This window comes from Kogia breviceps, chromosome 9, assembly GCF_026419965.1.
Source record: "Kogia breviceps isolate mKogBre1 chromosome 9, mKogBre1 haplotype 1, whole genome shotgun sequence".
Lineage (NCBI taxonomy): Eukaryota > Metazoa > Chordata > Mammalia > Artiodactyla > Physeteridae > Kogia > Kogia breviceps.
Window position 1 is genome coordinate 17,504,252 of NC_081318.1, and position 22,803 is coordinate 17,527,054.

The 22,803-nt window shown below is 47.8% G+C and overlaps 2 protein-coding genes across 2 annotated transcripts in view; both read left to right on the forward strand.

The window, feature by feature from the left end:
* Positions 1–3,823: 3,823 nt before the first annotated feature.
* FAM180A (family with sequence similarity 180 member A) lies at positions 3,824–20,077 on the forward strand. Its single transcript, XM_059073853.2, has 3 exons — positions 3,824–4,193; positions 14,627–14,727; positions 16,282–20,077. Exons 1-3 carry the CDS (start codon positions 4,115–4,117, stop codon positions 16,624–16,626), a joined length of 525 nt encoding a protein of 174 aa, XP_058929836.1. The 5' UTR covers positions 3,824–4,114; the 3' UTR covers positions 16,627–20,077.
* A 1,393-nt stretch (positions 20,078–21,470) lies between these two features.
* Positions 21,471–22,803, forward strand: part of SLC13A4 (solute carrier family 13 member 4) — a 40,359-nt gene continuing 39,026 nt past the window's right edge. Inside the window, exon 1 of the mRNA XM_059073848.2 lies at positions 21,471–22,284. Coding sequence (XP_058929831.1) covers positions 22,186–22,284 — 99 coding nt within the window. The 5' untranslated portion in view covers positions 21,471–22,185. The remainder of the gene's footprint in view (positions 22,285–22,803) is intronic.

The window sequence follows — 22,803 nt, forward strand, 5'->3', positions numbered from 1 at the left end:
GTGGGAAACTCCACTGCTGTGGGTTTACTGTGCTGTTACAAAAGGCAGTGTTTGCATTCACCTGCCAGTCTTAACCAGCATGCACGGAATTGCAGCAAGACCAAGAAAAACATGGAGGAGAGAGAAAAAAAATCAGTGTGTTAGGCCAAGGTTTCCCAAGACTTCCATCAGGCTCCTAGAGAAACTGTACACGTTCGCCTCCTGCTGCTGGGGTGAAGTGGTGGGAGAGAGGGCCTGCCTTATCAAATGAAATGAGTAGCAAACACATTTGTTCCCAGCCCAGATCCAAGAGCTAATCCTCATCCTAGCTTAGTAATTAGTAGGTGACAGTTGGATGATTTGCATTTGAAGATGAGAAAGCCCAGGACTGGAGGCCAAGACTGTGCTTTCTGGTCCTGGTTTCCAGGACCAGCGGTCAGGCCAGTCATGTCCATCTTCCCTCCCCAGCAACCTCCTCGCTCATGGGAGTTCTCCTGGCAAGAGAACAGGGGGAGTGAAAGCTTTCTCAGCTTCAGCATCCATCAACAAATATTCAAGGGGCAACTGCAAAGCACCCAGTCCTTTGCCCAGTCCTTTGGGCAAGCTCTGCAGATTTAAAAAGGAAGTACACTGAATAGCAAAGGAAACCATCAACAAAATGAAAAGGCAACCTACAGAATGGGAGAAGGTGTTTGCAAATAATGTATCCGACAAGGGGTTAATATCCGCAACATATAAAGAATCCATACAACTCAACAGCAAAAAACCAAACTGATTTTAAAATGGGCAGAGGAACTGAATAAACGTTTTTCCAAAGAATAAGTACAAATGACTAACAGATACATGAAGAGATGCTCGACATCACTAATCATCAGGGAAACGCAACTCAAAACCACGAGATAGCACTTCACGCCTGTCAACAATGGCCACCATCAAAGAGACAAGTGATAACAAGTATTGGTGAGGATGTCAAGAAAAGGGCAGCCTTAAACGCTGGAGGAATACAAATTGGTGTAGCCACTATGGAAAACAGCATGGAGCTTCCTCAAAAAATTAAAAATAGGACTTCCGTATGATCCAGCAATCCCACTTCTGGGGATACATCCAAAGAAATGAAATCACTATCTCAAAAAGATATCTGCATCCTCATGCTCATTGCAGAATTATTTACAATAACCAAACCCTGGAAACAACCTAAGTGTCCATCAACAAATGGATAAAGAAAATGTGGTATGTAAAAATACAGTGGAATATTATTCACCCGTAAAAAAGAAGGAAATTATGACATTTGCAACAACATGGATGGACCTTGAGGGCATTATGCTAAGTAAACTAAGTCAAAGAAAGCCAAATACTATATGATCTCACTTATACATGGAATCTTTTTTTTAATTATTAATTTATGTATTTATTTATTTTTGGCTGCGTTGTATCTTCACAGCAGTGCATGGGCTTCTCATTGCGGTGACTTCTCTTGCTGTGGAGCATGGGCTCTAGGCACACGGGCTTCAGTAGTTGTGGCACGTGGGCTCAGTGGTTGTGGCTCGCAGGCTCTAGAGCACAGGCTTGGTAGCTGTGGCGCACGGGCTTAGCTGCTCCGCAGCATGTGGGATCTTCCCGGACCGGGGTTTGAACCCATGTCCCCTGCATTGGCAGGTGGATTCTTAACCACTGTGCCACCAGGGAAGTCCCTATACATGGAATCTTAAAAAACCAAACTCACAGAAACAGAAAACAGTTTGGTGGTTGCCAGAGCTGGGGGAGGGGTGAGAAATGGGTGCAGGTGGTCAAAAGGTACAAACTTCCAGTTATAAGATAAATAAGTTCTGGGGGTGTAACATATATCATGGTAACTATAGTTAATAACATTGTATTGTATATTTGAAAGTTGCTAAAAGAGTAGATCTTAAAAGTTCTCAACACAGGAAAAAAAAAATGTGTGACTATGTGAGGTGATGGACGTTAATTAAACCTACTGTGGTCCTCTAGCTGCAGAACCTGCCCTCTTACCTACTAGCCCAGCGCTGCCCAATGCAGGAGCCACTGGCCACATGCGGCCATTACTTGAAATGCGGCTGGTCTGAATTGAAATGTGCTAAATGTGTGAAATACACATTGGATTTCAAAGACTTGGTATGAAAAAGGAATAGAAAATATCTTCTCAAAGTTGTATTGATTACATGTAGAAATTATAATATTGTAGATATATTGGGTTAAATAAAATGTATTACTACAACTGATTTCCCTGTTCCTTTTTACTTCCTTGACATGGCTGCTAGAACTTTTTTTTGTGTGTGTGTGGTACGCGGGCCTCTCACTGCTGTGGCCTCTCCCGTTGTGGAGCACAGGCTCCGGAGGCGCACGCTCAGGGGCCATGGCTCACGGGCCCAGCCGCTCCGCGGCATGTGTGATCTTCCCTGACCGGGGCACGACCCCGTGTCCCCTGCATCGGCAGGTGGACTCTCAACCACTGCGCCACCAGGGAAGCCCTAGAACATTTTGAATTACACTTGTTTCTCGAATTATATTTCCATTAGAGAGGGTTGTTCTATATTGACCTCATAGTTTGCTTCAAGCATTAAATCAATGAATACAATGAGAGCACCTAGCACAGTGCCTGGAACAAAGTAAGCACCCAACAGCTATTCCTAATATTAGAAAGATCAGTGTTTTGCAAATGTCATAGCCAAGTTTTCTTTTTCAAGCAACTTCCTCCTCTAACAGATAAAAACGCACTTCTGATTGAAGCAAAGGGATGTCCTTTCCAGCAGCTCATTCACCCTGGTACCACCTCCACAGCTTGGAAACCCACAGAGTGAAATCAACTTTAAATATCCTGCAAGCTTTAGCATTGTACGTCTATAATTTCAGAGAAGGCGAGGAAGTGGTATTGGACAAAATCAAGGCGTCTATGGCAGAACTTTAAAAATAGTCATGGGGGCTTCCCTGGTAGCGCAGTGGTTGGGAGTCCACCTGCCGCTGCAGGGGACGCGGGTTCGAGCCCCAGTCCGGGAGGAACCCACATGCCGCGGAGCGGCTGGGCCCGTGAGCCATGGCCGCTGAGCCTGCGCGCCCGGAGTCTGTGCTCCGCAACGGGAGAGGCCACAACAGTGAGAGGCCCGCGTACCGCAAAAAAAAAAAAAAAAAAGTGGTCATGGATCTTAAAAGTTCTCACCACAAAAAAGAACAATTAAGTGATGCAATGAAGTTGGTTGCTCAAGCCATGGTGGTAATCATCTTGCAACAGAGAAGCGTACCAAATGAACACGCTGTACACCTCAAACTTACACAATGTTATATGCCAAGTATATCTCAATAAAAATTAATTAATGCCAAAAGTGATCTTGGAAAAACACTACCATTTTGCTTGAGAGGATCAAAGTGATGTGGTACCAGATCTAGACAGTCCAGAAATCGGGGTGTCACGAATGTGAATGGGGTCACCTGTGGGCCCCTGGATCATCACATACCTGCACAATACCCACGCACCACGGCAGCTCCCTCCTGCTCCTCACTAGTGCTAGCTCCAGGGAAGGGAACAAGTGACACTCGACCCAGACACCACAGTGACTTTGCTGTCCTGAAGGCAACTCTGGGCTCAGTCAGCCCCGGCGTCTGCCAGGCAAGCCACCTGGCTCTTGCTGCAGCCCTCGCCCCTGGCACTGATGTGTGTGTGTGTGTGTGTGTGTGTGTGTGTGTGTACGGGGACAGCGGCCAGCTCTTTGCCGGGCTCTCTAACAAGTTCCGCAAGTCTGTTTGTTAAAGAAAAATTCCAGTGGGTGCATCCAACACATGGAACTCAAGTACAGAAATTATATTTATCCGCCCCCTTGCCAAGGAGATCACATGCCCCGTGAGTCACTCCAGATGCGCTCAAAAACAGAGTCTCTCTGTGGAAGCCCAGTCCCCCAATCCCAGAGAGAGTAGGATTAACAGAGGTCCCACTCCTGTCCTCCCCAGGAGGTAGCCCTTGCCTCTAACCCTTCTGAGGCAGGAGAGGGCATCTCTGCAGGTCTGAAAAGGAAGGGGAGGTAAGAACGATATCGTCACACTGGGAGGCCCAGTACGGGCATACCTGTAGCTCCTGGGGTCCCACTGGGTCTGAGGGCGACTTTGCACCTTTTTGGAGGAGAAGATGTGTTGTTGGAAGACGTTGCTGCTTCTGCTGTTGTACTACGATGCTCAGGCCACTCTGCTGCACAGGTGGAACAGGGGTGAGTTGCTTTTAATTTATTTGTTTGCTTGATGCTCATTCTTCTTTCTTCAAGACAATTAGGAATTTGGGGGGAAGAACGGAGAGAAATTAGAAGCCCTGCACCCTCCTTTTATCTCACCTCTGCCAATTGCTTTATGCTTCTCGACATGCTAGAAGGTATTAGAAGGTGATGGGGGAGATGACACCAAAAAATCAAAGTCGCTGAGGGAACTGGGTCGAGGGGGAGAATGCAGAGAGCATCCCTTTCTGACAGGCCAGAGGGAAGTCATCTTTGCTTCGTAGAATGTGGACAGACTCCCTTGAGTTCCCCCCCAGGCCTCTGCAGCTGGACAGGGCGTGCGGAGAGCAGGTGCTCGGGACTGATACTGACATGAAGGGACTGGGGGTGCTGAGTGGCCAGAGACCTGCTACCTGGAGGGAGTGGGGTGTCCACGTGGAGGGCTCCACGCTGCTTCCTGAACAGGAGTGGACACATCTTTCCAGCTGGAGAGAGCTGGTCCAGCAGCAGGAGAGGACGAGTAGCCCCTCAGCACCCTCGTGTCTGCCTGGCTGCTACCGCCCTGGCCAGCCCCCTCGGAAAGGAAGGAGCCCCTCAAGGCTGCTCCCCACGGCCGACCCCCTTGCTCTTGGGACACAGCTTCTCAGAGCTGGCCTGGCATCTTTTGTGGCTCCCGTGGGCAGACACTGGCAGCGCCTCCAGTCAATGAGGGTCTATCACTTAGGAAGCAAGGAACCAATAGTGCTGACTGCTCCACACCCATCTGAACTGAAATCTCTCCACTGCCTAAAGTCAACTGAGGTCTCTCTCCTGGAAAGAATTGGAAAAAGAAGTCAGGCTCACTGGTGTTTCCAGAGATCCAAAATAGGGTGACGACTGCACAGCAGCAAGAGGATGAGCCCCCTGGTTCTCAACGAGAGTGTCAGGGAAGGATGGGACGGCCAGCTGGGGTGCAGAGCAGATATGAAACGCGGGAAAGAAAAAGCCAATGCACTTATTAGGGTTTTTATTCCCTCACACACACATCTCCCTGCTCATCATGTGCACAAACTCTGGGGGCAACGCTCGGAAGCACAGAGCAAAGAGACCTTGGCGTTGTGTTCTGTCACTTACCCCTGTGTGACACTGGGGGCCTTCCTTAACCTGCCTATTCAAAAAGGATGATAATAGCCACTCTTTAACGCACAGGCTGTTAAAAAGCCAAATGAGATGATTTGATTTGTTACAAGGCTTGTAAACACAATAGCTGCATGATGAGCTATCCTGCAAGGAACTCAAAGATTTAAGTTCTGCCTCTAATTGGCTGTGTGATGTCTGGGAAGACTTAACCTCTCTGAGCTTTAGTTCATGAACAGATAACATATTAACAGTAACAAAAACTGACCCTCACCGTGTTGTCATGTGAGGGTCATATTGAAAAATGTAAATAAAATGCTTTGTAAATGATGAGGAGCTATATAAATGTCAGCTATTACCTACCGCTTAAAAAATGAAAAAATTTCATTAAAGAAAGCCTGAGGTTCTCAACAGAAAACCTATCGGTTCTATAGCAACATCCTGAGAGCAGCTGCTCTGGCTGCACCCCTCCTCACTGGGGAGGGTCTGCCTTCCAATAATGATAACGATCTATAAAGACACAAGGCCAACACAGCTGAAACAGAGGCCATGGTGAGGCAGCTGATGTTAAGTGCTGGATTAGCCGTTCATATCAGTGTTCAGGGCCAACAAATGATGCGGAGCCCTTCCAGCCATCATCAAAAAGTCTTCCACGTAGTTGATTTTTTTTTCGTTTTCAACATTTTTTTCTAATCATAAAAGGAATACACAATTGCCCTTTTTTTTTTATGGCGGAATGGGAGTCACACCCAGAGAAAAAGCAATCTTTCCAAATGTATTAACTGTTCCTTTCACCTGCATCCTTCCCCCAACCCTGCCCCCCACCCCAGTGCTAGGCCTAATTTAGAAGAATTCCCTCCGGAAACAGTCAGAGGGCGACTTCTCCCTACAAAACCCTCCTCCTCCATCCCTCCCAGCACCACCCCCTGCCTCCAGGGGTACAAGTGTGGAAATAAACCCAAAAGGAATACACCCTGCCGTCAGGACATCTTTTTTTTTCCTACCATTCTCTCAGCCTCTCCCTCGGACTCGCTCTCTAGGATTCCGCCCTGGGAGGCAGCTCCCTGCGCCAGGACGGCTGCTCCAGTCCCACCGCCTTGATTAAGACCAAGGGACCCACCTGTGGTTAGCGAGGCCTCTGGGAAGTGGACACACCTGGCCCAAGTCCCAGCCCCACCCAGGTCCTGCCGGCATGGCCCCTGGGGGGGCTGCAGGGAACTAGCCAGTCTTTAAAAAAAAAAAAAAACATACATGTATTAATTCCTATAAGTATCTGATTTTTCTTAACTACATGTTATTTCTTTGAAAAGCAGTTTCATAAGGAAGGGTGGCCCTGCAGTGGCGGAATGCGTGTCATCTTCAGGTGTCCAGTTTAGCGCTGTGTGTGTTTTCAGTCGTGACTATTCCGTGAAGGGAAGGGCCCCGGGTGGGTGTTTTCAGTAAGTGTCAACTGACTCACTGGTCCAGCATGACCAAGTGGCCACCTCATTCACTCCACGGTCACTGGCTTAGGAGGCGTTATTCTGACCACTAACCGGTAAGAAAGCTGGAGGATGGGGGAGAACTTAGCACTCCCCAGATCCCTCATCTGGAAGCTTAGAGCTGGATCTCACTCCCCCAACCCAGTCTGCAGAGGCAGAGGAGTCTCAGTGTCCTCACTCATGCCCCTCCGTCCCTTCCAGGTGCTCCCCCTGGGCGGTGGCACATTCTGGCCAAGGGGAGCCAACACACAGCAGCCCTTTCAGAAGCGCTGCAGAGGACCCCGTCACACGGGGCCAAGATCCTGGCTCCCTCAGTCCCTCAGAACATCACTGTGTTTCTAAAGGGCTGACCCAGGAGCAAAAAAGTAAATGACCTCACTAGGATCTGGCAAAAGACATTTTATACATGAGAGCTTTTCCTTTCCACACCCACGGTCATTTCCATAGAGTTGCTTCAACGGATGCATTAAAAATATGGTTGTATTTTGGTATGATATGGTCTACAGTGTGAATCCTTTCCAATAAGCTCTTTGGTACAGATGCTGTGCACAGTTAAATGGAAACCATGGTCAGCCTTAATATTGTTCTGGGTTTTTTTTAACCTATTTGGGAGATGGGAGGGAAGAAGAGATTTTTATCCCAGGTTATAAAAAGTCAAAGAGAAGAAAGATCAGGCTCAAAGCAAAAATAGGTTCTTCCATTTAGGGAGGCTTCTGCCTATACGTCTGGGCAAGAAAGCTTGAAGGAGGTAAGGTTTGGGAGCAAGACAGGTGCAGGTGCAAGCCTTGACTGAGATAATTAAAAGTAGCTTCTCTGGGTATGAAGGGAACCCTTCCTTACTGTTGATGGGAATGTAAACTGGTGCAGCCACTATGGAGGACAGTACGGAGGTTCCTTAAAGAACTAAAAATAGAGCTACCATATGATCCAGCAATCCCACTCCTGGGCATATATCGGGAGAAAACCATAATTTGAAAAGTTACATGCACTTCAATGTTCATAGCAGCACTATTCACAATAACCAAGACATGGAAACAACCTAAATGTCCATTGACAGATGAATGGATAAAGATGTGGTACATATATACACAACGGAATACTACTCAGCCATAACAAAGAATGAAATGACACCAACTGCAGCAACATGGATGGACCTAGAGATTATCATACTAAGTGAAGTAAGTCAGAGAAAATCAAATATCATACGATATCATTTATGTGTGGAATCTAAAACATGATACAGATGAACTTATTTACAAAACAGAAACAGACTCACAGATGGAGAAAACAAACTTATGGTTACCAAAGGGGGAAAGGGGTAGGAGAAGGATAAATTAGGAGTTTAGGATTAGCAGATACAAACTACCATATATAAACTAGATAAACAACAAGGACCTACTGTACAGCATATGGAACTACATTTAGTATCTTGTAATAAACTATAATGAAAAAGAATATATATGTATAACTAAATATATATGTGTGTGTGTGTGTATATATATACATATGTCTGGATCACTTTACTGTACACCAGAAACTAACGTAACATTGTAAATCAACTATACTTCAATTTTTTAAAAAAAATCAGTTTCTCCTAGACCCAAACAGGGGTTCCTCATAGATAAAGGGAGGGTGTGATAGAGACAGGAGACAACCTCTACTTTCTGATAATTATCCAGGACCTGTAACTGCAAATAAGTTCTAGAATCACCCTGTTAAAAAGAGAAGTGTTTGGTGAGGCACTCTGAAAACAATGGAGTTGAGTAACAAGGAGAGTGAATGTGTTTCTGTGGGATTGTTTATTCATTCAACAGTCGTCGGCAGGATTTTAGGAATACAGCAGTGAACAAAACAGACGAAATCCCATGCCCTTGTGAGCTGACATCCCAGTGAAAGGAAACAGACAATAAGCACATATAGAAATAAAACATCTGGTTCATTGGATGGCAATAAAGTTGGGACAGATTAGAGGGTATAAAGGATCACAAGTTTAAATAGGAGAGTCAGGGAGGGCCTCACTGAGGAGGTGACTTGAGACCTGAAGGAAACACAGGAGTGAGCCATGCAGTCTCCAGGGAAAGAGTATTCCAGGCAGTTGGAACAGAAGTGCAAAGGCCCTGTGCTAGAGGCATGCTTGGTGAGCTCAAGCAACAGTGAGGAGGCCTGCAGAGAGAGGGACATGAGCCAGAGGATAATAGCAGATGAGTGCAGAGAGGTAGTAAGAAGTCAAGTCGCGCAGTACCTGCTGGCCATCTGAAGATCTTTGGCTTCTACTCTGAGGGAGATGGAAAGCCATAGAAGCTTCCGGGCAGAGAATTGCCATCATCCAACCTATGTTTTCACAGAAACGCTTTACTTGCTGTGTTAAGAATACAATGAGGTGGACTTCCTTGGCAGGTCCAGTGGTTAAGACTGCGCTTCCACTGCCAGGGGCACGGGTTCAACCCCTGGCAGGGGAACTAAGATCCCGCATGCCACATGGCATGCCCCCCCCCGCCAAAAAAAAAGGAATGCAATGAGGAGCATGAAGATGGAAGCCAAGGGTGGAAACAGAGACACCATTAGGAGAAATGTTCAAGGTTTGGACCAGGAGGCTCGCTGGGATGTGGTAAGAAGTAGCCAGATCCCAGATATATTCTGAAGGTAGAGCCAACAAGATTTGATGATTAGTGGGGTGTGAGATGTGAAAGAAAGAGAAAAGGCAAGGATGACTGACAACTCCCAGGTTTTGACCTGAGCAACTACGAGAGATGGAAAGACAGCAGACAAAGCAGGAGATGCGGAGCAGGTGTGATGGAAGGTGGGGGTTGGAACTGGGTTGGGGATCAGGAGAGACAACTATTACAAATCCAAAAGGAGACTCCCGCAGGCAGTTGCATATCTAGAAGTCGGGCCCGGAAATACACAGCAGAACATCCGTACAAAGTCAATGTGGCTAGTGAGAGGGGAGAGACCCAGGCTGAGGCCAGGAGTCTGCAATGCGAAGAGACGGATGAGGAAGAAGAGCAGCCAGCAAGGGGGGATTTTTTTTTAAAGAAGAAGCAGCAATGTGTTTTCATGCTGGCTTGAAAGATCAGTAGAGAGAGGAAAATTAATGATGTGGGAGAGAAAGGTGGAAAGGTGAGCGACATCTTTATTGGAGACCTCGTGCACGCGGGGAAAAGTTGGCTCGAGATTAAGAGCAGGGACACAATAACAGAAGAGAAGTCAGAGGATCTGGGCAAGAGGCCGGTAACTGGTTTAAGGAGAAAGGAGGAGGTGTGAAATCATCATCCATTTCACGTTGAAATAGACTGAGAGGAATCAGTAGATATGGGTAATAGTCAGGCAGCATTTCGGGCCCATCCCGAGAATAACGATCACAAATTTCAAGTGAGACCACTTAACCCAGGTGCAGGTGTGGAACAGGTAAAGAGATGGGGTGTGCTTTTGCCTAGTGACTGCAAAGGAACAAAGAGGGAGCAAAGGAGACGAGGATTTGTGCAAGAGAATGATCATAGGGCTGTAGAAATTTGACCTTGTATATCACATTATCAATCAAAGTTAGACACTTGTTTAAATATGTGTGATTCATTTAAGAGTATATTTTACACCATATACATTCATTCATTCCTAATTAACTTCATGTATCCTTCCCGTGGTTACACACAACTGAAGAACGCCCGGTCTTGGGGCAGATGCATCTACAAAAAGATAGCGTGGTTCACCCTATTGGTGAGATTGGGGGTTTTTTGTTTGTATGTTTGTTTGTTGTTTTGTTTTGTTTTGAATTTTTATTTTATATTGGAGTATAGTTGATTAACAGGTTGTGATAGTTTCAGGTATACAGGAAAGTGATTCAGTTATACCTATATATGTATCTGTTCTTTTTCAAATTCTTTCCCCATTTAGGTTATTACAGAGTATTGAGCAGAGTTCCCTGTGCTCTACAGTAGGTCCTCATTGGTTATCTATTTTAAATACAGCAGTTGGGTTTTGAAGCCCTTGAGACCTGGATTTTAATCTCAGGCCTACTACAAACAAGTTGGGTGGCCAAGGGCAAGTTTCTTAGCCTCCAAGTTTCTTCATCTATAAAATGAGATGTGAATGTTTACCTCACAAGGTACATAAGGAAAGCACCAAGCATGCTGACTGACCCACAGTGAGCTCATAAGCTGTTAGGATGTCTGCGCTCCACATTTGAACAACTTTGGCCTGAGGTCCAAATGTGTCTCTCAATAGAAGACACATGCTAAGACACATGAACCCCTGGATCCAGTTCCTAAACTAACTTAGTGCATGTGGCGTGAACTTTAGCAGGTAAATTTTTTGTTCCATGCGGGTTGGTCCAGTGTATCACAGATACTCAATTTCCCCTGAAGGCTCACGAGTCCGGAGGATCGCGGAGGAGGGGCTGGTGCCCCTGCCCGGGGCTGGCCAGTGCAGCAGACCTTTATGCAAGGCCACGGGGGAGTCTCTGGAGTCCCCTGATCACACCGAGTGGTCCTTGTGGGCATATTCACAACCTGAAGAAAGAGCCAGAGTGTGGGCTGGGTGTGGAGAGTTAAGTGAAAAAGGAAGAAACAAATCGGCCTAGTTTTACACCTGGCAGAAGACACACAAAGTCAGTGATCTTGGGCTTCCCTGGTGGCGCAGTGGTTGAGAGTCCGCCTGCCGATGCAGGGGACGCGGGTTCGTGCCCCGATCCAGGAAGATCCCACATGCCGCGGAGCAACTAAGCCCGTGAGCCATGGCCGCTGAGCCTGCGCGTCCGGAGTCTGTGCTCCGCAGTGGGAGAGGCCACAAAAGTGAGAGGCCCGCGTACCAAAAAAAAAAAAAAAATCAGTGATCTTAACAACAGTGTCCCAGCAGCCTTCCTGCCCAAGGCTCCACACTCAGGCAGTGCCCAAGAGGGAGTGGGATCCTTCTGCCAGCGTCTGGCCTCCCCACCCCGTTCCCCTCTCTCCCTTCCCCCTCCAAGACGGTGCAGCTGCTAATGGCCGTCCGTCCAGCCTGAGCATTCAGGCCTCAGAACTATCAGCCTCACGAAGACTGGGCTGCCCAAAGCTGCTAATAACTGCTCACAGTGAGAAGGGAGCCAAACTTAAAATGACCTAATAAATTTGGGAGATGGGGCAGAAGGAAAAGGAAGGAAAACCAGCAAAGCCTGAATTGGAGAGTCTCCAGGGATGTTCTGTTTGGTTGTTGTTGCTTTAATACCTAGTTTATTTTTAAAATCATTCCAAAATGTATATATTGAGACTGCACTCAGTATATATATTGAGCTCTCTGCAGACACCGAGGTCAATTAGAAGCATAAAATTCATTCCCTCCCAGGAGCCAGCAATAGACAGCAAGATGTGAAATGCGTAGAAAGGATGCAAGAAGAAGATACAAAGAGAATTAAGGAGATGGAGAAGGAACCCAACAGTGTACGGTGGGGTCCCAGGGAAAGGCTTCCTAGGGGCACAGGGCTGTTCTTCTAACGACGTGGGAGCCGGTCTGGTTTAAAGGTCTGCATGCGTACCTCTCAGAGTTGGTCAGCTCTTGGTCTGTCCATTTGCATTCTGGCAGGGTCGGGCCTCTGTCATTATGGACAAGGACATCTGGAGTGGCTAGTCGTTTAACTTCTCACCTGAATGTTTCAACGTGGGCCAGACACAGCTTATTTCTTACCCACCACTGGCAGCATTTGCAGTGGAGATGAATTCAGGTCTCTAGACCTAGCCTCATGCGCAGGAAGTCAGACACGGGCAGCTGCCAAGACGCCTGCCCCAGAGCGGACTGCACGTCACAGCCCAGAGGGCCATAAAAGCCCCTGCCCCCCACACACTGTCACAGCAGCCACAGCAACGTGAGGGGTACCCGTGGAAGGTGGGAAGAAGGGGGAAGGGGTCCATCTGTGAGACGCCGGTGCTCCGCACATATACTTTCTGAAGCAATAATCGGCCCTAGTCCAGAGGCTGAATTGTTTTCTAACAGTCTTCCCCAAACTGTGTTGTTATTTTTTAAATTATGAGAACAAGGCCTCTTGGAAGCCACGTTTCCATTATTAAGCCCAGCTTTGCATCAGGAAGTATTTTGTTCCCAACTCTTGAGAACTAGGGGTCCACCAGGGGTGTGCATGTTAAAGAAAGTGGCTGTTCGCAGAGAAGCAATTGAGTGAAGAGCGTGTAGGTGTGGCCTTGAATAACCCCCCGGGAGGCAGCAGAAAGGGCCCCGTGCCACGACCTTGTTCCCTCCTATCCCCTTCACCTGCTGCAGTGTGAATATTTTAAAGGGAACAATACCTTTCATTTCACAATAACAGAGAAGACATAAAGGAGTTGCTCTCAGATCCTACCTTGAAAAGGGGTTTCATGGTAAGAAGGAGTAGGCCACATCTTAGTCCGGGGCCAGTTCTGGTCCTAGCGTCACCTCCTACCAAGGAGAAAGTAGGGTCAAAGTACACCCCTCCTTGGGCCACCACTCTCTTGTCTCCGAGAACACGAGGGCCTTGGTCTCTTCAGATGCCCCTAGAAGGCCTCATCGGATGGGAGTGAGCTCTGAATTCTAGCCGGGCACCAGCTGCTTGGCAGTGGGTCTGGGTAACGCAGTGGTTATGGACACTGCCTGCCCGTTGTAACACCAGGGAGCTGTCAGAAGTCCCGATGCCTCATTCACCCCAGAGATGCCCATGAATTGGCCTGGGAGGCGGCCTTGGGCATGTAGGTTTATAAAGCTCCCAGGTGATTCTAATGCACAGTCAAGGTTGAGAAGCATTGGGCTAAAGCGGGAGTGTCCACTCAGCAGGAAGAGATCCTTCTACACAGCCTGGGTATAGCCATCCAGTCTTGAAAGTGACTGACTCCAAGTGGTGGTGGAGCTGCGAGAAAATGGGGCAGCTTCTTTAAGACACTTGGTTGTGATCTACCAGAAAACTGGGCAATAACTGTAAAAATTGGTGAGACCTCGAGGTAAGCAGGGCCTCCTGAAGTTGTGCAGGGCGCAATTTGCGTAACCATACACGACAGCTCTGCTTCTTGATAACGGCGCCCTTGGGCCATCAGGATGGCGCCCTTGGGCCATCAGGATAGCGGCCGGTGATGTCCAGAGTACTGTGCTGAAGAAGGGAACTGCATAAGCAAGGATTTCTATTAGAAGTGATAAGAATGAAACATCTTCAACATAAAGGACATTTCCTGAAAAGCTCACTGGGAGGAACCTCCCACCTCCTGGAAAAGCTGGTTGGCTATAATATTGCTGTAATATTGCTTTCTCTGTAATCCATTTATATCTAATGTACGGTCAAGGTTGTGAACCTGTGGAGTAGGAGATGCCTCTCCCTCCTGAGCTCCACCTGAGACCAGAGGCAGAGGCTGTGAGTGAACAGAGGCTAAGGCCTTCTCAAGTCCTAAAATCTATGATTCTGTGGGAAATGGGCACTTTTCTGGCAAAGAGAACAAATTCTGCTAAAATTCTGGGCCAGGAACTATTGCTCTGGAGTTTGTAGGCTCCATCCCCCAAGATGGTCTGCAGAAGCAGGGCTAGCCCTCTGCCCGTGAAGGCCCCCCCATCAATTCAGGGATGTGGGCTGCCAACAACTGCACCTTGCGTGCACCCTGGAAACCTGCCAGGCTACGCTGCACAGGCGTAAACATGAAAGCACATTGATCCAAGCCCCTGAGGAACTTGTGGGCTAGGTAATAAATGGATTACAGAGAAAGCAATATTACAGCTTTTCCTCCTGGAAAAGCTGACTCCACCACCACTTGGAGTCAGTCACTTTCAAGACTGGATGGCTAACCTTGGGGCTCACCCACGGGAGAAGCCAGTGCACGCTGCAGCCCCGCGAGCTCACTCTTTTTTTTGTTTCAGCCGTGCTCTTCCCTGCCGCCCACCGGCCAAAGAGATCCTCGTCGGTGCCCTTGAACCCTGTCCTGCAGAACTCCCTGGAGGAAGTAGAGCTGCTCTATGAGGTAGGCAGAGGGGAGAGTGAGCCATTCAAGTAACCCAAAAGGCATTGCTCCTTCTCTCCGGTTTTTGGAGAAGTGACCTGAGCCCCTGAAAGTGAGTGACCTCTGCTGCCCAGGGGGACTGGCCTAGACTTGTGTGTGGAGGTTGTGGAATCCTGTCCGTCCCAAAGGAAAGTGTCCCTCGTACCCCCCTCTCCTTTCCCGCATGCCGTCCCAGGGAAGGTTGTCATGAGGGGTTTAGTCGAGGCAAAATTAGAGATTTAGGCTTGGCCCAGAGGTGCCTCTACCTGCACCCAAGCAACAGAGCGGGGCCAATATTCCCCAGCCAGAGCTTTAGGCCAGGACTCATCAGCAGTGCCCAGGCAATGCCAAACCTATTGTCTGCGTGGAGCCGTGTCTCGGTAACCTCATACTGCGACAGCCCCATTTTTTAGTCTGGGGCCGCCCCAAAGGCTCTCTCCCTCTCTGCGCCTCAGACCTCTGGCACCAAGACCCCACTTCTCCTCCAAACCACCGGTAAATTTCCCAAGGCCGCTTGGTTTGGTTCAGTGATAAAATTCCAGGTTCGAGACCTGAGCTTTAGTTCTAGTTCTGCTGCCCATCAGCTATGGAACTTTGCCTAAGCCACCGTTTCTCCCTGGGCCTGAATCTCCTCAGCTGTTAAATGAGGGAACTCCAAAGACTGCCAAAGTTTCCCTCCTGTCCTGACGTCCTCTGACATCCTGCATGTCCTAGAACTGTCTGACTAAGAAGGAGACAGCCTGCCATAGTCAAGCAGCTGAGGCAGGCAGAAGATTTCAAATCCTGCCTCGGGGAACAAACTGGAAAATGCATAGCCTCTGCCATGTCATGAACATGGGAGTCAGAGCAAGAGATCTGTTTCAGGAAGATAACAGACAGTAGCATGCAGGATGGATTAGAGCCGGCGGAAGCCGGAGACATAGGGGAGAGTTAGGACTCGGAGTCTAAATTGTACTGATTAGGTTCCTGATACGAGCCTGGCACTGAGCAGGGGGTGCCTATGACAGACCTCACCCCTACTCTTAGAGAACAGTCAAAAAATGAGGACAAATCTCTGTAGCACGCTTAGGTCCTAGCACACTTCTCTGTATCCTTCTAATTCCCAGCTTCTGATTTTAAATTATCCAAAATAGTCAGTTTGCGCTTTAAAAGATCTTTGGTGGGTGGGAGGGAGGAAGGAGAGAAGGGGGTGATTCGGGACACTAGAAACAACAAAGAGTCGCTTAATAGTGGCTTTGTACCAGCCACAGTGATCGATGTCGCTCATACTTGTCTTATTTACTCCTCACGATATCCCAGTGAAGTATTGTTGTTATTAATCGTTTCACAGAGGACGAAAATGAGGCTGAGAGACGTTAGGTGACCCATTCGAGGTTACACAGGTAGTGGGAAGGTCAGAACTGGGACCCAGGTCTCTTGATTCCAAAGCTCTTTGCGAGCCACCTCCCTACGGGAACGCACGTGATCATGAACCCAGTGATGTCCTCAGCAACGATGTGTGCCTCATGCTTTTCCACACCCCATGTTCCTCCCCAGTTCCTGCTGGCTGAACTTGAGATCAGCCCTGACCTGAAGATCTCCATCAAGGACGAGGAGCTCGCCTCCCTGCGGAAGGCCTCGGACTTCCACGCCGTCTGCAATGATGTCATCCCCAAGAGCGTCCCAGACATCCGGCGGCTGAGCGCCAAGCTCGCCCGCCACCCAGGCATCCTCAGGAAGGAGGACTTCGAAAGGACAGCGCTGACCCTGGCCTACACAGCCTACCGCACAGCCTCGTCCCAAGGGCATCAGAAGGATATCTGGGCCCAGTCCCTCCTCAGCCTCTTCCATGCCTTGAGGCATGACTTGATGCGGTCCTCATGTCCTAGAGCATCTCCCTGAGAGACTGGCTGGCACCAGGACCGTGGGGCAGGGACCAGCACACAGTAATCCAGAAATTCTTCATTCTCTACTCCATTGACAGAGAACAGCCACAAAACACATACCACCAGCTCAGAGCAGCAAAGATAAAAGGAGAAACACTGATGCTCTTTGCCCCTTGTGACTTCTTGACAAGCATAAGATTGTGATCCATATCATAATGTGATCTGGGCTGGAAAAAAGGGCTGGAATGGTAATTCAAGATGCCTCCAGAGGCTGAATGGTTTGCCGAATGGTGAATTGCAGGAGTCTAAGATATGCTTTAACATTGAGTGACTGTAACACAAACACCCAAGAGTGAGGACAGAGCCAGGAGAGACATAACAGAAGGCTGGGCATGGCGGGAGGGTGGGGGACAGATTTCTTTGGTCCTAAGAGATCAGGGTGCTGGATTGAATGAACACCTTTCCAAAGTTCTGTAGTAAGATATAAAGAAACTAGAGCGATAGCCAAATAAATACATTGTTAACCAAGGATATATTTCTCAACTTTTCCAAAAGTCCCCCAAAAAGAATCAGTCAGAAAATCAATCATGACCTATATATCTAGACTCTTCTTTCCTGAAGCCTGGTCAAAGGTAGAGGAGAAGCATGAAGGGAGCCAACAGAAATGCTACTGTCATGCCTTGCCTTTTGAACAGAGAAACCAAGCTAATGCAGAGAGGGTCATCCTAACGAAAGAGGTGGCACCAGTGCCACGGCCTGCCTATCCTAATGCTAAAATTATTGAGCGTCACCAGAGAATTAAGTGCTCCAAATAAAAATGATTTTCAGATGACAGAATTTTACCCTTTCAAATGTCAAAACTTTCATTTTAGCAATCTTGACTGGATACATATGAAAGCCAGTAAGCTTGAATTTAGTATCTTGGAAACATTCTAATGAAGGAGTTAGATGAGATCATCTCTAAGATTCCTCTACTTCTGAAATTTTCACAAGCATTTAACTAACTGTGAGATGTTACACGGAGGACACCTGGACCCCAGATGTCTCTGCTGGACTGTTTGTATCAACCCTGAAAGGTCCCAGGCTTTCTTAACTCTGAATCTGGTGTGAGTTTTTCTGTCGCCTTCCTCACTGTCAGGCGATGAAAGTAGCAATTTTCTTTGCTACCAACATAAGTTGCCCTTTGCAATTTGTTCCTTCTTACGGGGCATCGACTGAAAAATAAGCTAGCAAGTCTTGTTATAATTCCACATTAAATAAGAGTTAATAGATGAAGGTCCCTGCTAGGAGTAAAGCACCTGGGTCCTCATAAAGATTCCTCACCAGCTCAGAGATCTTTCCAGCTTCTCTGAGGTTTACAGCTGAGTTCTGGAGGCTAAAGCTGCAAGAAGTCTTATCTTTGAATAAACAAGGACTCACTGGGCTAAATTTTTTATTCTGAAATGGGTATTTAACAATTGTCACTGAATGAAGACGAAAGCTGGTCTGGACTTCTTTAGAATCTTTGAATAAGTGAGCCTTGCCTAGCAGCGCAAGCTGCATGATCTTTTGCAGTAATACCAGGATGCAGGAACAAGGTGTTTATCATCAGAGAAAAATCCCACTTTGCATCCTGATGTTCTCAGGCTCAGAAGATTAATCAGTCTCTCTGGTTCTCATCCCTTGTTATATTGCTCTTTTACCTCCCTCAAAAACAGACTCTGATATACGCTTTTTTGTTCAATTTTTCTCTTTCTAAGATTGCATGTTCTCTTTGATGTAGTCACTCCACTTGCCTCTTTCTTTTCATTGTAGTTGGTGTCTCCGCTGTTCTGTCTTTGGGTCCAGTTCTGATTATCTTTATATCCATTCCTCGAGGCATCTCCCAGTTTCTTCTGCTTGACCTCTCGCTGCCTCTACTGGCCCATACTCTGTTGCTCACTGTCTCCTTTGGGGATCACTCTCTGATTAAAACAAAGTCAAGACAGAGGTACAGACAAGTTGGGGATTGCCCAGAAAGCAGATTAGCCTCACGGCATTACCTTCAGTATTTGTGCTTTTCCTGGATGTGGGCTGGAGAGGGGGTCAGCAGGGCCTCAATGCTTAGACACTGGGCAATACTCTAACAGTCAGAGTCTTGCATACACCCTGGCGCTCCACCTCTACCAGAATGGATCTGAGAGCTTTCTTCTGGTCACCAGGAGGAGAGACCCACCCTTGCCTTCCCTGCCTACCATGTTAGGATATACATGGCTGCTCCCAAGGGTAGGAGATCCGTGAATGGGAAGGTGGTTCCCAGGACCAGTGATAGCAATGGCAGTTCATTCACCCTGCCACAAAAAATTAAAGGCACTTTTGTACTGATAAATTGGGTCCATGCTTGTGTGGCAAGCAAGTGAAAAAAAGAAAAGAAAGAAGAAGGGCACAAGCGTTTTAAAGACAAATGAAAATTTCGTTTTTAGTAACTAGATACTTGAACACTATTTTAGGCTGAATGCAATTGAATTGTTTACCCACAAAAAGTCTTATAGCACTGACTTCACTTACAAGCAAAATCAAATATTCTCCTCACCGCCACCACCCCAAAACCCGACTCTTTGCCCAGTGAGCAAGTAGCCTGGACAGCAACAGACTCTCCCATTTTGCCTCATTAATGCCGCACCGTACACACCACCATCACAACCCCGTCACATTTTGTCACATTTACTCAAAGAATAATTCAGAGTGCGACATTAGTAGCGGAAGCTTGCCTGTGACTCAATGGAATGCTTCTGCCATTTCTAGACTGCTGGGAAATTCTAGGATCTAAAAATTCTGGAAGTTTCCTCTATAGTTGGCATTCTCATGGCTACCTCTGGTGTCACTCAAGAGACATTGAAAAGCATCTATATGCTGAAACCTTCATTGCTCTGTCATCTCACCTTGAACCTAACTAAAGGAGAATCACGTTAAAGTGGTAAATCACATAAGTGGTAAAGGCCAGAGCACGGGCCTAAAATTAAATGCTTGTTAAATGACTTTACATGGTGCCCCTGACTTTCCTAACCCATTTTAATGTCTTTCATTTTTTTATTGTGGTTAAAAAAATGCATCCTATGAAATTTACCATCCGAACCATTTCTAAGTGTATGGTACAGTAATGTTAGCTATATGTACACTGTACACAGAGCTCCAGAACTTTTTCATCTTGCAAAAACGATACCTATGAGACCACAACTCCGCTTTTCCCTCTCCCCTCAGCCCCTGGCAACTACCATTCGACTTTCTGTTTCTAAGTGTTTGACTACTTTTGATACCTCATATAGGTGGAATTTGTCTTACATTTCTTGAGCAATGTATAAAATTTCCTTAGGAAAATGTTTTCTTTATCTAAAAAGTGGATAGAGTCCTGAAGGAGAACTACTGGTCTTACTACATCACTCACATAATTTTATTTAACAAATATTCACTTATGGTGTAATAAAAATGTCATGATCAAGTTTCCAGGCTTAATGGAATTTTTATTATCTCATATTATCTCACCAAGGAATTTGAAGTGGCTCATGGGTTTAACAGAGAATGTGGACTTCCACAGCTGTTCATGTGTACCCAGTCTCTTTAATATTTGCCACCAAAACATCACACATGTTTTTGCTCATTCTGAGTTTCCAAATCATCACAAAATGAGGCCTGAATGTAGTAAATACAGTAGCCAGTCTTTAAAATGCATTTAAAGAGATAAGTCATTGTAGCTCATCCTACAATGGCAAGAAAATTTCAAACTGGGTCGTCCACAGTTGCTCCAGCTTTAGAGGTCAAGAAGAACTGGTTTTCTAAAGTCACCTTTCTGGAGTCACTTTGCCTTTAGCCTGGGGATTATTTCCAACTGGCATAGCTGCAGACCCTAGGATGCCATTCCTAGCGTTCTGTGAATTCAAGCAAACGTGAATTTCATAACCCTTGACTCTGCTCAGCATCTCTCAGATCAAGGCAATGCTGCCAAGGACCACCAAATATAAAAGTCTGGGGGATTTCTCTCTCTCTCTCTCTCTCTCTCTCTCTCTTTTTTTTCTTTCTTCCTTGCCCCATATCCACATGACTTTTCAGAGAAAAGAGAATGCTTCTCCTGAACTGTAAGCAGCAGAAATTCCAGCGTCCAAGGGCTGCAAAGTCCCTATTCCTGAACCCATCAATTTTTTTCCTGCCCTCCCACCTCCTCCTTGCACACCAGCCAAAGGAAGCCTCCTGCTTCTTTTTTGGTATAGAGCCTCAGAGAGGAACATTGGAACACCTACTCCAGCCAGAAAGACCACAGATGGGCTTTCTGTGGGCTCCAAGGGCCTCTGAAATGAGACTGGCATCTAGATTTTTCCAGAGAGGCAGTGCCCTTCCCATTCTCCCTAAAAGGGTCCGCGGTCTTTCTGACAGGCTAACATCCTCTGTTGACCCAGATGCTTTGTATTCACCCGGGTGCCGAAGCAAACAACCTTTGCCACCAGGGAAACCTAAAAGACTTAATATGCTATACTCTGGGGTAAATTTCTCCAGGATTAATGTTTCATTTTCTCCCTGCCACCAGACATCTCATCTTCCGAAGGACTAGGTCAGCAAGTGGCCCTCCCAGAGAAAACTCAGGGTCCTATGCTTTGCAACGTTAAAGCAGTGCTTGAGGAAGTAGGATTATGTTTACGGTGATGGTCATCACTCCAGGCCCTAGGATGTTTGAGAAACAAAAATAAGCTTTGCAAATTGCTTAGGTTCTGCAGAATCAGCAGGCCCCTGCTGGGACCAATCCTGAACTGCCTTTGGAAGAGATACTGACTCATTCTTTCCAACGTGCTGATTGGCTGTGAGGAATGGGCGTGGCTACTGCCTCTGTCCTGCGTCCCATAGGTGAAGGAAAGTTAAGGTGGGCCTCCAGCAAGAGTTTGTCCCGTGACAAAAAGGAATGTCTCGGGGACTCTTTTTTTCTGCTTTGGAGGCCCAGGCTCAAGGCAAATCATAATGGGAAACCAATTAGAAGGAAAGCAATTTGAACAGAGTTAAGGTGCCAGGTCCTGGGAGAGGAGACCAGCCCTATCTGAAGTCTCCATGGTCTGCTGACAAAGTCGGGGGTTTGTTTTAAGGGAACCGGGGGGGGACTAGATTTTTTAAGGAAAGGGGGTACAGCCAGCACAGGTAGAAAGCGGAAGTGGGACTGCCCAAAACAGGCCATCAGAGAGAGGAAAGATGATGGAAGGCACGACAGAGGGCAGCCAGACAGCTGCAGCAGAGGTGTAATCTTGATTGATTAAGGGGGCTTTTGCTGAGCTTTGGAATGAAGTTAGTCCATTACTGATCAAGCAGAGAGAGAGCCATTATGGCCCCGTTTATCATCCTTTCCCACTTCCTTTTTGCTGGGCATAAAACTATGCTCACCAATCCCACCTAAAACCGAAGGCGAGGAGGCCGGCCTTTGTTGCAAACAGGGGCTCCACCTGCCCTCCTGTTGTGCTCTTGAGACGGAAGAGGACTCTCGGAAGCCCAGGAAGGTTGAAGAGGCGTTTCTGGAGGGAGGCGAGCGTCCCAGCAGCACAGGCGTCGGGCTGGCGCGGGCCCCGAGGGGCGGAGGTCCGGGATGGGCCTGCTGGAGGGCCTCCTCCGAGCCCGCAAGCTGCTGCTCGCCCTCTTCGTGCCGCTGCTGCTGCTGCCTCTGCCCGTGCGCCACCCCAGCAGCGTGAGTGCCAGCCGGGCCCTCCGGGGCCAGGGGGTCAGCTGGGAGGTCAGAGGGGAGGTCGCGGGAGGGGGTGGGGCGCTCGTGCAGGGCCTCAGCGTTCTTCTGTTGCTGTGAAGGAATGGAAGTGCTTTCCTGGAGGAGGCCAACATACTTTCTGCCTAAAAACGGCCATTTTCATCCCTTCACCCCATTCCCAGTCCCCCAGCCGCATGGCCCCCGGCCAGGACTGAGATAAGAGGAAGGGCGATGGCCGCAGTGGCTGATCTGTGTGACACAGAGCAGTGGGCCAGCCTGCGCGGGGCCAGGGGCCAGGCGGACACCCGATAAAGAGAAGGGCCCTCTGGAGAGCCGGGATTTGCCGGGAGTCAACATGTGGCCGTCCATATGGGAGAGCAACTGGGCGTGCAGGGAGACCTCCCAGTAGAGGGGGAGGATGGGGGAGGGAGGGGACTCTGGACCCCGGCCTGAGGTGCACTGCAGTGGGGTCCCCGGCCGGGCTCTTGTGCATCTAGCCAGGGT